The sequence below is a fragment of the Aythya fuligula genome, chromosome 2 (assembly GCF_009819795.1).
Source record: "Aythya fuligula isolate bAytFul2 chromosome 2, bAytFul2.pri, whole genome shotgun sequence".
Classification (NCBI taxonomy): domain Eukaryota; kingdom Metazoa; phylum Chordata; class Aves; order Anseriformes; family Anatidae; genus Aythya; species Aythya fuligula.
This window is the reverse complement of record NC_045560.1, coordinates 62,708,118-62,724,104: the sequence shown is the minus strand read 5'-3', so window position 1 is coordinate 62,724,104 and position 15,987 is coordinate 62,708,118. Positions and strand designations below refer to the sequence as shown.

Below are 15,987 nucleotides of genomic sequence, written 5' to 3'. Positions count from 1 at the left end.
ATACAAGAGTAAAATTGCATCTTGTGTGTTTAAAAAGCTTCTTGTTCTCTTTGTTCATTTTCCCACTTTACCCTTTCTTTAAAAGAAGAAAAAGGCCTGAAGTCTGGTTGTAGAAACTGACACACAGAACACCACCAGGTAGCAACTTGCATCTAACTGCAGCGACCCATTTGAAATCAAATTTGATGGCAAGCGACTGATTATCTTCTGCTCCATAAAGCAGGAGTGAAGAAGAGGCACAGAAGACAGGGATGCCTACAGAAAGGGGTCGCCACGAGGCAGCCAGGGGTGCCAGTGTCAGAACAGCAGAAGCCTGAGCTCCGACCAAATGTGACATGGTGTTATCCATCACTTCTAACTTTTCTTCCTAACTCCTCCGCCTCCTCAGTTTTACTAACGTTGAATGTTTATGCTGATCCAAACACTAAGGCAAAGCTTGAAGCTGAAAGATGCAAAGGAAACATGGAAAGAGCTAGAATATGAAGGAGCTTTGTTTCAAAATATTTCAAAATAGAGAAATCTTTATATGATTCTGCTATATAAAACCTCTGAGAAAAAAAAAAATCTGTATTTGGCTTCATATTTCACATGTCCTTTGTCTACTTGGTTTGTGTAAGTTTCCCAAAGACATGTAAATAAACTTGAAAAGAATTAAGAAAATGGTGGGAACTTTCTGGCAGTTTTACCACACACACTCTACTTTCACCTCCTGTGAAATCCATTAAAGTACAGGTTTGAGAAGAGCCACCTTTCAGGAACCAGAAATTCTCCACAACATTAGCAAGTGCCTCAACTTGGGGACCATTTCAAGTCTTACTCACTGCTGGAAACCTAGTAGAAAGGGCGACAAAGCATCCTACCAGCACCATTAAGAAACACGTTTAAGTGCTGTGCTGCCATGTATTGGTTTTGATCCTTAGCCATTTCCTTTTAATCCAAGGTACTGGTGAAAATACTTTCAGCTCCTTCAGGTTCACATAATCCAAGTAAGATTGTATTTTCCTTCAGAATTTGCATACAGATCAGCCAGTTAAACAAAGACTCAGCAAGTAGTGATAGATTATGGTTTATAGGTCTCACTCTATAAAGTGTGCTGCTGATTTCCTCCCTCTCCACCCCAAACCTTTGGGCGAAGTAGCAGTAGCAGCCAGGGCTAGCTACAGCCGCCCAAACATCGGGGTGAATTTTTCAGGAAGAGAAGATTCCTGCAATCCAATTGCCCCTATTTCAACTGGGGTGCTTAGATAAAGGCAGACCTGCACTCTGTGCCTACTTTTGCTCTGTGCCATGAATACAGAAGTAAACCCATTTGGCTCATCAAGGAGACTTAAGGCTGGCAACCCAAGAAATAGCCCATTAGGCTAGAAATGCAGCAACACCAGCAGACCTATTTCGAGTACCCAGAGCATGCAGATAAGGCACAAAGAGCTCAATTACTCATGCAGAAAGACTCTGGTACCTTCACCATGCTCCAGGTGCAGTGCACACCCCGAGAACCTTGCGAGAAGTTGCAGCATGTCTCCCCTGGTGTTTCTGGTAACAGCAGGACTTCTCTCTTAACCTACCAAGGCTGAGGGGCTTTTGCCATGTATTTCTGCATGGCGGATGCCACCCGTTCCCATATGGAAGCCATCTGCTTTCCTATATATTCTTTTATTTTCCTACACTAGTTTCTGTACCAAATACCTCAAGTTCTGACTTGCAGGAGGCTTCACCAAGACAGACATGCCGAGCTAAAACTTTCTAAGAGATACGTCCTTGTCACTTGCCTTTTACTATTAACTGCCTTTTGGGCTGGCACAAACAGCCCTCCAGAACAGTGTGAACTGGGCACTTCCGAAAGTGCTCATCCCTATGTTTCCAACAAGCAATTCCTTTGGAAAAATTAACATATGAGGATATCTCATCGCTAACAGAAGTCAGGCTTTTAATTACAAACTGAATTTTCAGGGCACTCTAAAATCATGTTTACTTTCACGCTTTAGTATTTCTGCAAGACACATCAAGAATCAAAAAAAGCGCCTTGGGATATTCTTAAATTAGTAATATTTAGAAGACTTTATTTTTTAACTATTTCCACACTTCCTGTGGAATGCTGCGTTTATAATAGGAAGAACTCTAATGAGACCAAAGAGATAAAAATAACAATCAGGTGCTATTTCAAAGAATGATGCCAATTAATAGAAACAGTCAGTGTGTTAACCTCAGATGCTACCAAGTTTTGAAACACAGCTGGCTGCCTGCATTGTTTTGAGCTATTTCTTAAGCTGGAAAGATACCACAGAAAAATTGTTCCATTGTAATTACTACGTAGGGAAGACAGTAAGTAAAGCCTGGTTGCCATCAAGATCTCACACTATTGCAACCCACAGGGAAACATCCTGATATGAAAGAATGGTCCATACTGATAATAACATTAAAGCTGGATGATATTAAGATGACTACAATATATAATTGGTATCTTACAGATGAGAAGTAATTATAAGCTGGCAGTTAGAAACCCTAAGTTTGGATTTCATTTATTCCACTTAAAGGAATTCATTTTTACCTCAGTGATTACTGCAAACATTTTTCAAATAGGAAGGCAAACCTCGGAACGGTGTTCAGGACGCCAGCTGTCCAGCTCCCTCAGGTGCACAACTGACTGCAAGGACCACAGCCACAGCTCCATCCTGATGATCAGCAGCATCAAATCTGCTCGTTTCCCGGCTTCCCAACTACTTTAATTCCTGGCACTAGACACCAAGCTGGCTGCAAAGAGCATGCGTTACGCGGTCCAAGATACAGAGCAGCAGAGCAGCTCCGCTGCAATTAGCAATGCTAAGTTTCAGAGTGGGAGTTCACACCTCTCCTTACCTGGCTGCCACACCGGAGTGCCTGACAGCCAAGATTCACAACTGGGAACACAGCTGGAGAGAACAAGAAACACAGGGTCATTTTCACTACCTACAGCGAAAAAGAATAAACCTTACGGAAAACGAGTCACCTTTACCAAAGGGGGATACTGACACTGGATGACTTGCAGGCATACCGCTAGGCAGGAAGCCAGAGACACAAAGCAAGGGCTGAGCAAAATCCATTCCACGACCAGGTTAGAGGCCATCTCTAAACATTTCTTTGGAGAAGCTATATCTTAATCTCTTCCAAAGTCTTCTCCAAAATCAACTCTTGCATCTGTTCAGACGAACAAGATGTCAGCTTCCCTTTGTTACCAACACATTAGCACTCACGTACCATAACCTGGTATGCATGAAATACTGAATCGTGATATAATTTTGAATTCACTGATAATTTCAACTGCTTAAGGATCCAGAACACAGCAAATCTTGAATACCTTCTGCAGATGCCTTGTTAAACAACTATAAAGGAATAAACAGCAATCAGCTGAAAAAAAAGTAACTTGCTAAATCAATTTAAAATGGCTTGTAAGGAACAAGTCTGTGTTGAAATTCCAAGCTTTCCTTGCTAATTGTTTATAGAACGGGTGTTCAACATCCCCATCTTCTTCTCTTCCCTTCAAGCACCCAGCCTTAAGTACTGTTTGGAATTTCTAACACTTTAACACAATTTTCTTTTAACTGACTAAAAAGAAAGCTCCTGCAAGTTCCTGTGAGAGTCCTCAACCTCACAAGGTCTGAAAAAGGATTGCACAACCATATCCTCTAACTTTTGCCCTGGTCTCTTTAAAGTCTTGTCTTCCATTGCTTCCATCTCTTCCTTGCAAAGTCATGTTCCCTCCACTGCTCTGAAGTCTGCAGATGCCCAACTGCAAATAAGAGCACAGAAGGTCAATACTTGGCACAGCTGAACAACAGGAGATGTCCGTGAGCTCCAGCAAACAGCACTGCAGCAGTTCGCAGAGTTGAGGTTCTCCATCAACTACTAAAAACATAAAAAAAAAAAAAAATACATATAGAAGGCAATAAATAGGTTGGCCGCCCTTTGCCCATGATCAAGGGATTACTCAGACCTTAATTTCACGCCTCTCAACAGGAAACTAATTTAATATCGAATCTCTTGGTTTATTACTATACCTTACCTAACTAAAATTACAAAGTCTTGTTTGTTTTCAGAGGCAGCGAAAAAAATATATAGAAATAAATGAAAAAAAAAAAAAAAAAAAAAAAAGGGTTTCTTGGACTCGCACCACTTTGGGAATTTTCACTGCCCCAAACTTGAAACCATTCAATTACATTTGAGCCAGCATCCAGAACTCAAATTTTGAGTCATAAACTCCGAGTTTTGCATTCTTGTTTTAAAAAGCTACAGGGAGCACTGGCAAGATTATACAGTGAGAAAAATGTTTGCTGTCAGAAAGCTTCCAGAAAAATCACATTTCTCCAGCAGCAGCTGCTAATACCTCACACGACCACTTTGTTTTTGACAAGAAGTCAGCTAAAAGCAGTATCTTAACTCAGTTAAAACATCATCACAGTAGGATCTGGCTAGGACAAGGCCCTCTGCACTGTAGGATTTCTGCAGTCATCATCAGTCAGGGCTTATGAGGATCCACGTATGGATCCTCAACTCAGTCAGCAGCTGGGCACGGAGGGGAGAGTGCTGCCTTCAGAGCTGCCGCCACTCCTTGCTCCAAGGGGATGGGGTTTTCCACATTCCCTATCTTAACCACGGGTAGAGTGGCAGTAAACAAGTTGTACAACTAGATCAGCTGCCGCGTATCTCCACTGCCTTGGGCACACCACCACAGCCTTCAGCCTACGTTAGGACGGAGTGGAAAAAAACAGGGTGTCGGGGTGGGAACAGAAAATCAAGCTCATGTCTCTCCGCAGCAGTACTGGGCTAAAACAGGCACTGAACTAGGGATGCACCAAGCCATCTATAGCCAAAATGGTCCACGTCCCATCTCCTGCCTATAGCACACTTGCCTTTTCTTTAGCGCCAACAATTCTGTGATCCCACGACAGGACAAGGTTCAGGGAGCTCAACTGAGAGGAAAAAGCAATTCCTGCAAGTTGAGCTCCATGAAGAGCAGGGCCAGAGAGGCACCACGGCAAGGGCAGGGAAAGCAGCTAACTGCCTCCCTTCGAGCCACTGGCCAACAGATTTGCCCAGAAACCATACCACCAGGGTGAGCTTAGGCTTCCCTCCCATCCGCCCTGGTAATTGTACAGCCAAAGAACAAGCCAGATCAGCTCAAATATCCAGCTGACAACTACCCTACCCTAAGGTTAGCTTTCATTTACATCAGCAAGCTCATCTAGTCATACCAGTCACATGAACACCAGAGGTAACACAAAATAGAAGAGGTGAATACACAAGCAAGGAAGTCTTTTTCAGCTGCAGTCCAGTTACACAAGTGTAAGCAATGAAATCCTGGGGTAAAGGTGTTTAAGAAAGGGAACCACATGGAAAGGATGCTGTTCATGAGTATTGCTGGGCAGCTAAAACTTTCTGTACACTGTAAAATAATTATTTTGCATGTAAGAGCCTAAAACACTCCACTCAGCCACTATCAGAAAAGACATGAGTTAAGCTTTATGCTAACCATTCCCTCAAGTACTCTTGGCAATCCTGACCATCTCCCTAGGTTAAGTTTCATCTTATTTAAAGTTCATCTTAAATCACTACATGAATATTCTTTTAATGCATGAGATATAAAAAAAAAAATAAATCAGTTTTTCATGTGCTCTTCTTCTAATAATCTGCCTCCCCACAATACAGGGACAACCACTGGCACCAGTATCAGCGTTCACATTATCTTGATTTTTTCTTCAGTGTCAACTACAGTAACTTACAACACTTCTCTAGGCAAGTGTCACACCAGAAATTTTGCCTTCAACATCAGACTGACTTTCTGAAAGGCCTGATCATTAGTCTATGATAGACTGTTTTCTACAGAGAAGGTAACTATTTTGATTGAGATCTGGTAAACTGCTACTTCAAAGCACAACATCCCGGTCTCACCTAGCACGTGGAAGAGAATGCCTCATACCTCGCTTCCCTTCCTCTCGTTCAGGCCCTTGCTCTTAGCACGCTTCACCACAAAACAATGGAAAATGTTTACCATGTGATTTTCTTTCCCTCCAGAACATGCTTCTAGGCCACTGTCACCCCTTGGTCTCTTTGTGGTCGAATGAAAGAGTCTCAAGTCAGATTCATTCTTTCTTTCTTCAGATCTCTCATCTTTTGTGATTATGATGCAAGCTTCCCTTAGAAGGCTCTCTTATAAAAACGCTGACACTAGAACAATACGCCATATCCTAATCTGGATCCTCCTAAAGCTACAGGGGTCAACGGAAAGAGAAATCTCCCTGATGTTTTAATCATTCCTCCCCCTGCTTTTAAGTCCTAACTGCTTTGCTACTCAGATAAACAAACACACACACAAAACATTTAAGTGCAAAATGGGCAAAAATCAATTAAAAACCTTCATCGTGAGAAGCGATTGTCAATGTCGACTAAAAATTGCTTTTCAAGTCTTCTACGCTAAGAAATCACTCAGTTGTAGTTCAGTTACATTCAGAAGCTAGTGAACTTACGCAACACCGGTAGTGTTATTGTTCTGCAATATTGTTTCCACAATTATTTGCAAATGCATTCTGAACCATCACCCTTTTAAATGATGGAAATCTGGCAAGAAAAAAACAGCCCTATAAAGAGCAGTTTGTAAATAAGGTACAGAGTTAGAGCCACTGAAGAACAACTTTGCCTGAAGTGGCTGTGGGAAGGCCAAGGAAGCTACGCACCAACCTGTGCAGCAGCACCACCGGCCTGGACAGGGAGCTCTGCACGCGACTCGCAGACAGCTTCTGCAGGGCACGCTTACGAAGGTGGAAGAGCACAAAAAGCAGAAGTCGGATGAAGCGGCTTTTGCAGAAAGGAAGTCCGGGATGCACATCAGAACAAGGTTTGGTCAGCCATGTGCCTTGTGTACCTCTCGCTCAAATTCCAACCAAAGGACAGCGGATACACGCTGTCTTCTACCTGCTTGTGAGCCTGCAGGTTATTTTCCCATTTTTAACTTAGCACGAAGCATCAGAACTTTATGAGGCTCTGTAGCCTCACAGCCATGCTCATGCAATGCAGCAATTGCCTGGTTTTGCAGGGCAGCTGCAGTAAACCAAAGCAGAAAGCAAAACTACACATTACATAAGTGAAGAGCGCTTTGATTCCTTACTGAAAAGGAAAAACCAGAACAAACTGCGAACAGCTACATAATGACGTTATGGAACCATCGTGATGCTGTGATTAAACAAGGGGCAGCGGCAGGAAAAAAAGTCCAATTTGACTCACCACTGACATACACGAACTGAAACTCCCTCTGACAAGGTGAGCAGGAAGTCACTGGTTTCTGCAAGCAGAGTTTCTAGCCCTTGCAGTTGAGAAATCTCCTTACTTCACCTGTGTCACCATCCCCACCTCTGTAATACATCTCATAAACATCAGTTCAAGTCTGGCAAAGCCTTGTTAAGGACAGTTTGTGTCCGCCTAGAGATTAACACTACCCAAAATTTGAATTACTAATTTATATGAGACTTAACTAAACTACTTAAATGGTGACTAAATGCCATTCTAATTATAGAGAACACATTTGCAATTAACTGGCTTATTTCGGGAGTGAGAGAATGAACTTAGAGAAAACAGAACGTCGCTCATACATACACATCTCTGGTCTAGACAGGTTAAGTGAAGTCTGGCAATAAATTAATGCTAAAAATGAACGTCGCGATACAGTTCTGAGAAGAAACCTCTCTCCTACACTCTCCCCAAGGTAAAGTTTCCTCCACCAACTGTATTTAGAACAAGGTTGGGATCTGTAGCCCTTGTAATGCATTTGTAATTTGTTGTATTAATGTGTATTTCAAGGTGGTATTAAAAACAAGAAAAATAAAGCACTGGGGAAGTTACTGAAAATTAAGAAATTTAAGAGTAATGAAAGCACCACTATATCAGCAGTCAGTCAGAGGGGAAAACACCCAAAAACCACACTACCATACATGCTTACACGCACTTCTAATGGGAAAAAAAAATCCAACCAAAAAAAAACAGAACTTACTGTATTTTTGCTTACAAAAAGCACAAGTCTCATCCTTTATCTCTGCTTAAGACAAACGATGAAGTTTCTGTGCATATATACAGACACATTTCTTCATCACATTAAGTTCACATTCGAAGTACCACTTTAACTGTGGCACGTCACTTGTCCTTGTGGGTAAACTGAAGGAAATACCGCGAGTTATTATCAGAGCACAGACCGATACACACGGTTCTGGGTATGTTTGCTTCAATTTCAGAATGACTAAGGAGCAACCCTTTCCCCCACAGCAGTGGACAGAGAACAGGTGATGTTCTTGCATTTTGATTCCAGTTTCTGTGTGGACAAGGCAGTTGCTGACCTTTAAAGTAAAATCTTTTTGACACTTGCTCTCCTAAGTAAAATTTCTATTTATTGGTCTCTGCTATTTACATGTTAGCTAAAAGACAATTAAAAAAAAGCAGCTATCTGAAACCAGCAGGAAACAATGCTCTTATATGTACAAGTCATCAGCCAGAGATGCCAGTAATCTCACAGAAGTGAACAAGACATAAACATTATAAAGTACACTGGCATCAGATACCTAAATGCTACACTACCTAATAAAGATACCTAATGCTACACTAAACTACATTTTATCCAATTTCCTAATATTTCAGCAGGCAAGGACTTTAAACTACACACAGACAATTACAAAGCAGAAATACAGTACTATTATTTTGGTGTCTGGTCAGAAATGAAGTTAGCATCGAATACCAGAAAGCTACTGCTACGAAAATGTCTTGCATAAGAAGGTACAATCTGTCTTCTGGTGAAGATATAAAGCAGTGGCCCATCTAACTTCCAAGGGAACTGCCCATACACTCACATGGATGTTTGTTTTTTTTTTTTTTGGCTCAACATTAATATAGATCACGGATGTCCCTACGCATGGAAGAATTTCTTTCTTGGCATGTAATCTAAAGCCAGCGCGAAGCAGAGGGAGATCGTAATGGACATGAAAGAACATGGATACTTCTGACAGCCTTGCGTTCGCTGATGTTTTGTCAGCAGGAGGTGGCATACAACTGCACGCAGAAGATTCTTGAAGGCTGTTATGCTACAGAATTACATCTGTACATAACCGGTTCCGTCTGAAGTTGACAACGTCACGGTAAAATAAGTTTCACTGTTTTTCCTAAAGTTGCCAGCTACAATTATTCCTGCAGGAGCCCTGCCTTTCCCTTGGCCCCAAAACATTAAGCAGCACTGCCTTTCGCCCTGCAGGACCCATCTGGCAAGCGAGTGGCTACCATCCGAGCTGCCTGCAGAGCACTGCTCCCAGGTTTTGGGGGTACGGGGGTGCACTTGCGATCCCCCCTCTGCTTTTAGTCGCAGCCCAGGCCAGGCGCTGCAGGTGAGGAGCGGCCGAGAGCCGAGGGGAATAAAAAAAATAATAATAATTAATTTAATGTAGGGATCTGTAAGAATAAGAAGCGGTTTTGTGGAGGGAAAGCAGGCTGCAACCTGCTGGGTGACCCCGGGCTGCCAGCAGACATCCATCCCCGGGCGGCCCCTTCCTCCTCCTCCTCCTCCTCGCAGTCCCACCCGCTCCTCTCCCCGCATATTTCCAGCCTGCTTTAATTCCTGCCGCGAATTCCTCCCTCCCAAATTTGGGCGCAAAACGAGAAAAGGGGAGGAGGGAGATTGAGGGGGGGGGGGGGGGGGGGGAGAGAGAAAAGAGAAAGGGAGGGGGAAAAAAAAAATAAAATAAAGGGAGAAAAAGGGCCGAAGGCGCAGCGATGCCTCTGGCATTTTCGCTTCCCCGCCGCCCTCGCGCACGATGCAGGAAGTGAGCGCGGGGCGGGGGGGGCCGGGGGCAGCTCGCAGCGGCCCGGGGAACACCGAGGGACACCGGGGGACACGGATGGGACCCGGAGGGGACCCCTCGGACCCGCTCCCGGCCGCCGGAAGGAGTGAGGAAGGCAGCCCCCCGCCCGCCCGCCTCCATCATGGAGCCCCCGGCGCTCCCACACGCCGTCACGGCCTCGGGCTGGAGACTCACCCATGGCGCCGACAGTGTCGCTGCTGACGCTGGGCTCCGGCTGCTCGCTGCCCTCCCTCCCTCCTCCGCCGCGGCGGCGCGGACCGAGCTGCCCCCACCTCCCCGGCCCTCCTCCTCCTCCTCCTCCCCGCGCGCCGCCCGCCGATTCTCCAACGCCCTCTACGCCGACGCCGCAGAGGGGCCGCAGCGCTTCCGCACGGCGCCTACGCGCGCCCCGGACGCAATTAGCGTCCCTCCCTCGCCTCACACGCCCGCCTCCCCGGGCGCGCAGCGGCTCGGTGCGGGGCTGGCCGCCTTCCCCACGTCTCTCCGCCCGCCTCCCGCGCCGCCGGGCCCGGCCGCCGTGTGTCCGCCCGCCCCCCGTGTCAGGGGAAAAGGGGCCGCCCGGCGGCCATTTTGGAAGCGGGTGCACGCCGCAACGCCAGCGCTCGCGGGGCTTGCCCGGACTAAAGATGGCCGCCGGCTCGGAGGGGCAGAGCGAGGCGGTTACGGTCCCTTCATCCCATCCCCTCCTCCCCCTTTTCACTAGGGCTATTCTCGGAACGCCGTTATGCCGCGCGCCGCTCGCGCATCCCAGCGAGCGCTGCGTCGCCTCGCGCTTCCTTCGCACGCCCGCTCACGCAGTTGGCGTGGGAGGATCCGGGGCCGCTCCCTCACGCCGAGTCCCCGCTGAGGGGAACCCGGCTGGGGATGGCGCCGGGCTCTTTCCCCTCACAAAGGAGTGCTCGGGACCCTACTGACGATCTCCGCCGCGTTCACAGAGCCGCCACCCATCTCCCCTCACAGCTCGGCGGGAAGCGGTGGCGGCTCCGGGCCCGACTTGCCGCCCCTCAGCGCCGGGGGGCAGCGGGCAGCCTTCGGCCCGGGGGGTTCCACTTCCCCGGGGGATTTTCTGAGGCAGGTGTGAGCCCTGCCGCCGGGACGGAGGAGGGAAGGGGCTGCCAAGGCATTCATCCTCGCCGCTAAAGTCTCGCCTTTCTGGCCATCGGCGGGGGATGACTTGGCGCGCACGTCCCAGCAGCGAATGAAAACGCGTTAAAAAAAAAATACTGTTTGAAGGCAGCTGTTGGCCAGATAAAATCCTGCCAGGAGATGAATGCGCTGAAAATCACACTGCCAAGACAGCGTTTGGGCTGGTCTGGGGTGGTGCTGATACCTCAGGAGCACCCTTACCAGTCAGAGCAAACTCGGTCATGGTGGATAAGTGATCCTGGAAAAGGATGCACACTAAAAGAGGAAAAATCAAACAAACAAACAAACACACTACTTTTGCCTTTCCTTTTCAACTACGTATCTCAATGTTGTGTTTCCTTTATATACTCGGGACATCTCTTTGGAGCCATTTAAACTCTTTGTATGTTTCATGCTCAAACTTCAATAGTGGATACCTATATTTATGATGTGTGATTTGAAACATAACATGCTTTCTTTTGTGTTAGGGATTTCTGAGCATGGTCTGTGCCTTGCCTTTTTCACGAGACACAGTATGTTTCTCTAGTACAAAAAAAAAAAAAAAAAGGTACTCACCAAAATGAGAAAAATACTCAAATTTGTTTTATCTATGGCTTAACTCCTTTCTGCTGTTATTAAAGGTACGTTTTAAGAGCATGATCTGCTACTAGAAGGATGAAAGCAGCAACTTCCATTTCAGTTGGCAAAAGTGAAGATGGCAGTAATACAGTATTTTTGTAGGTAGGCTTGTAGCAAGGCAGAAAAGAGCAGCAATGAAGACGCTAAGATGGTCCTTGGTTCATTTTTGGCTTCCAGAAATTCTTTCTAATATCTTACTTGACTTTTTCTGGTGTATTTGATAAGCAAGTACTTTTCACAGCAACAGTGAGAAATGCATCATTTTTTTCAGAAAGATACGCAACCCTGCGCAATGTGGTTCAGCACTGTTTAAAAACTGGAAGTGTTACAATATACTGTGGTTCTTGGATGCCCAAGGGAAAGAGATTTTTATTATCATTGGTCACAGGACTGCCAAATGTTATCTCATAAATCTGTGTCTTTCACAATGGATGAGGTAAGAAATAACCTTTTTTGCATTCTGGTTGGTTTAGGTGGTAATGTCCATGGCAATGAGATACAGCTGCATTGCTTTCATGGTTATCTGAATACCAAAAAGAGACATTTTTACATCACAGAAGTTGTTCACTGAATACAGAATATGGTCCCCACAGCTCTCCCATAAAAATACATTGCGGGAAAACAAACAATGTGAGTAATACTTGTTTTCTTCTTGTAGCACAGGCTTCAAATTCCTCAGAAAATGTATTTTGGTCTTCAGATATGCTGAGAAAATGGCTGAGGTATGTAACTGTTGGGGATCTCTTTAAAAAGTGAATGGTACTTTTAAAGTAATTTTCTTGTACTTCATGGATTGATCGTTGGGAAAAAACAAACAAACAAAAAAACAACAGTGAGCTTGCACCTGTGAAATCTACTGCAAAACTGGCACAGACTTAATAAGGAAGCAAGATGCAAGCCTGTGGGTTTTATGTGAGGTTAATGTCCCATTTTTCTGTGTTGTGAATAGCTGGGGGGGGGGAGGTCTCTTTTCATACGGTAATTTATGGGGTTAGGAAGATTCTGCAAAATTGTGTGCATTTTGAGAAGAAATGAAACAAATGCAAATGGGTCCCTGAGTTTGAAAGAATATTGTGTTCAGTGTAAGATATAACAAATTCAACCTTTTACATTCCTGCGGTGATCTGCTGTTCTGCCTTCAAAAATAACAGGCTTCCCTAAATCATCACCAAACTTTGAAGAAATGAACTCAGCAAGTAAATTTCAAGACTCTTCAGATTCTACGTAAGTTGATTTTTGAAAGAAGATGCAATTTTATTACTTTTTTTTTTTTTTGGTGAAATTAGTAAAACACTTTGCAAGGTTAAATACAGAGTGCTACCTGCCATAATGCAGAACCAGTTTGTGTCCTTCTTGTCCTCAGATATAGAAACAAAACCCACTCACCTTATTTACAAAATGTACTGACTAGGGTTGCTGCCAGGTTGGTTCCCAGCCAGCCTAGCCAGTTTTCATGTCTTCTTGCCAATGAGACATATGAAGACTATTTTGTTTTGTTTTGTTTTGTTTTGTTTTGTTTTTTAATGCAAGCAGATGTGACTCACTAGGTGAACCAGCTTCAGCATGGGATGTGTTAGAATTACGGCACATGTGCCCTGCTGCCTTGCTCCTGGATGGCAACTGCAGTGCCTCCTGTGTTTGTAGGGTACAAACAGTGTGTTTCCAGACTGAATCATGCTTGCTCAGTTGGCACAATGCTTGCAGCACCCTTCTGAGCTGTGCAACTCGAGCAGGACTTTGCACACCAAGCTTTCATTTGCCAAAACAACCAGTACGGTTATACCACATGGGTGGAAGTCCCAAACTCCCATTCCCAAAAACAATCTATCTCTTTCAAGACACGAGGCTGAGGATGCTCAACGGTAAATAATAAGCACAGTATCCTCCCTCAAACCCATCCTTAAATCTCAGCTTCATGGTGATGCCTATCAAGATCTCGACTGCTCTTTGACCACTGCTTGTCATGCTGACCAGTAGTGTCTTCTGTCTTTACACTCTGTTCCCTCCTAGACATCTGTTGCCTTTACATTGGATGATTGCTGTGTAAATACTCTCATTCTGCTTTGTTCCCTAGCACAAGAAACAGACCAATACAATGGCAATACAAAGAGCAACAATAGTTTGAGGCATCTGGTGTCACATCTGATTGGGCCCTGATGTCTCATCTATCAGCCCTTTCCTATTTTGAGACGTGCAAACTGTAGGACCACTGGTGTGAGTAAAGGCTTCCAGAACCAGGCCCTCAGTTGCTCTGTGTTCAGAGAAGGGCTCTCACCAAACAGAAACCCCTTGCTAACTCCCAAGCTGCACAATAACCTGCTATCCCAACTATTCCCAGTGCTGCCACCATAGCTGTCGTCTTTGGCTGCTACCTATAACATGATCCTAGGAACATGCGAATGAAACAACGTCAAGTGTGCCTCTCTGGGCCCCCTCCTTAAGTCCCACCGTTTGCTGGTTAAAAAATGCTCTGCAGCACTAAGAAAGAGCTACGTTCATCAGCAAATGCTTATACAATGCTGTCAAAGTTCCACATACAGGCTTCTATTAAACAATTGCTATGGGAAAAATACAGCATCTGTTGTTTTGTAGTGTGTTTACTGTATCATCCTGGTATACATCCATTACTTCAATTATCTGAAGAAAGAGGCTTTGATAGATTATGACCCAGTGATGTGATCCTTGTGAGAGGCACACACATGCACTGATTGTTGAAGGTAGAAAATGGTTGCTTTGTGCAGTCATGGTTGTGTAGCGGAGAATATAGATCAGTAGAAGCACAAAGGGAGCTTAGCCCTTAGTCATGTATTCATACCAATTAGGATTGCTTCATTAAGTGAGGTGAGAGCCAACCTTTGTGGAAGTTTGTCCAGTGCTCTACACCATTGTGATCCTTGAGAAAGACGCGTGGCTTGGGAAATACAGAAGATTTCCAGTAATGTGAAACTATTTGAAAAATGCACCGTCTACAATGTTGTTTCCACAGCGCTCGCAGAAGGCGAGTCAGTGAACGGGCAGATCATGAGATAGATTTGCTACTCCGGAGAGTCGGAGCCCGAAGCAAATGCCCCTCTCCCCTTTCCCCCCCTCCACTGGCAGGCAGGACCGACTGCTGGGAGGACCAGAAGCAAAGCGTGCAGCACGTGGCTGGTAATTCCACCTCTCTGTTTGTTTATTTGTTAATAAGTAAGCCCCACTTGGGCTGGGCAGGTCTCGGTAAATCCTTAAGAGACTTTCTGCATACCCAGGTGTGTAATCATTAATGCCCAGTGCTGCAGCCAAGCGAACACCCCAGTGAACCGTTGTGCCTGAGCAGAGTCCTGAGGGCGCAGAGGGTCTGCACACACCGACACCTTGGGACAGCCCCGGCTGCCTGTTTGCATTAGCAAATGCTTCCTACTGTGGTAGAAGGTACTGCCATCATCCTTTGCATATTAGATTAGGGAAAAAGTACTTAGACGCTTAATGCAATGTGGCACTGCATTATATTTTTCTTGTTGAAGGGAAGAAGTTCTGCTCTCCAAAAGAAAAATGTATTTTTTAGCTTAGAATGGATGTCCTGTGCAAATACTTGACAGATTTATTTTTTCCCCTGACATTCTGGAAGTAAAACAGTATAGAAGAAAAAGAAATTAATTTCCTGTATACAGTAGTCAGCTCTTTATTTTATTCTCCATACTTACATCTGAACGTTGATTCTACAAAAGTAAATGACGGGTGCTGATAAGAAAGTAGTGCTGTGTACATAGTGCAGCTGCTGTGCTTTGCATTTCCCAGTTGTACGCTTTTGACTAAAGGACATCACACTAGGAGTATTGAATCAGGCTTTGTCCTTGCAAACAGCAGAGCAATGGTATGCCCAGTACTTGAAATTGGACCTGAGGTATTAAGTAGTATGCCAAAGCAAGGCCTTAGGTGCAAACGTTGCAAAGTTGCAGCAAAGTTTGGGCCCCTCGCTACAAGAAGGACATTGAGGTGCTTGAGTGAGTCCAGAGAAGGGCGACGAATTTGGTGAGGGGCCTGGAGAACAAGTCCTACGAGGAGCGGCTGAGGGAGCTGGGCTTGTTCAGCCTGGAGAAGAGGAGGCTCAGGGGCGACCTTATCCCTCTCTACAGGTACCTTAAGGAGGCTGTAGTGAGGTGGGGGTTGGTCTATTCTCCCACGTGCCTGGTGACAGGACGAAGGGGAATGGGCTTAAGTTGCGCCAGGGGAGTTTTAGGTTGGATCTTAGGAAGAACTTCTTCACCGAAAGGGTTGTTAGACATTGGAACAGGCTGCCCAGGGAAGCGGTGGAGTCACCATCCCTGGAAGTCTTTAAAAGACGTTTAGATGTAGAGCTTAGGGATATGGTTTAGTG

At 45.2% G+C, this 15,987-nt stretch overlaps 1 protein-coding gene and 1 long non-coding RNA gene across 5 annotated transcripts in view; one reads left to right on the top strand and one right to left on the bottom strand.

Annotated features, from left to right (window-relative positions):
- Positions 1–10,126, bottom strand: part of SEPTIN7 (septin 7) — a 75,917-nt gene extending 65,791 nt beyond the window's left edge. For 2 of the 3 annotated variants that reach the window (XM_032183395.1, XM_032183397.1), the window contains exon 1: positions 10,041–10,126. In XM_032183395.1, coding sequence (XP_032039286.1) covers positions 10,041–10,044 — 4 coding nt within the window. In that variant the 5' untranslated portion in view covers positions 10,045–10,126. Of the gene's footprint in view, positions 1–7,169; positions 7,172–10,040 lie in introns of all 3 variants that reach the window. The other variant, XM_032183396.1, reaches the window with a different exon arrangement.
- An 843-nt stretch (positions 10,127–10,969) lies between these two features.
- On the top strand, positions 10,970–15,052 carry LOC116486903. Of its 2 annotated transcripts, XR_004253018.1 has the most exons (5): positions 10,970–12,066; positions 12,289–12,352; positions 12,782–12,854; positions 14,617–14,780; positions 14,879–15,052. It is a non-coding gene; the product is annotated as an uncharacterized LOC116486903 (long non-coding RNA). The 2 variants fall into 2 exon arrangements; XR_004253019.1 differs by lacking the exons at positions 14,617–14,780; positions 14,879–15,052 and adding an exon at positions 13,705–14,160.
- The last annotated feature ends 935 nt before the right edge of the window (positions 15,053–15,987 follow it).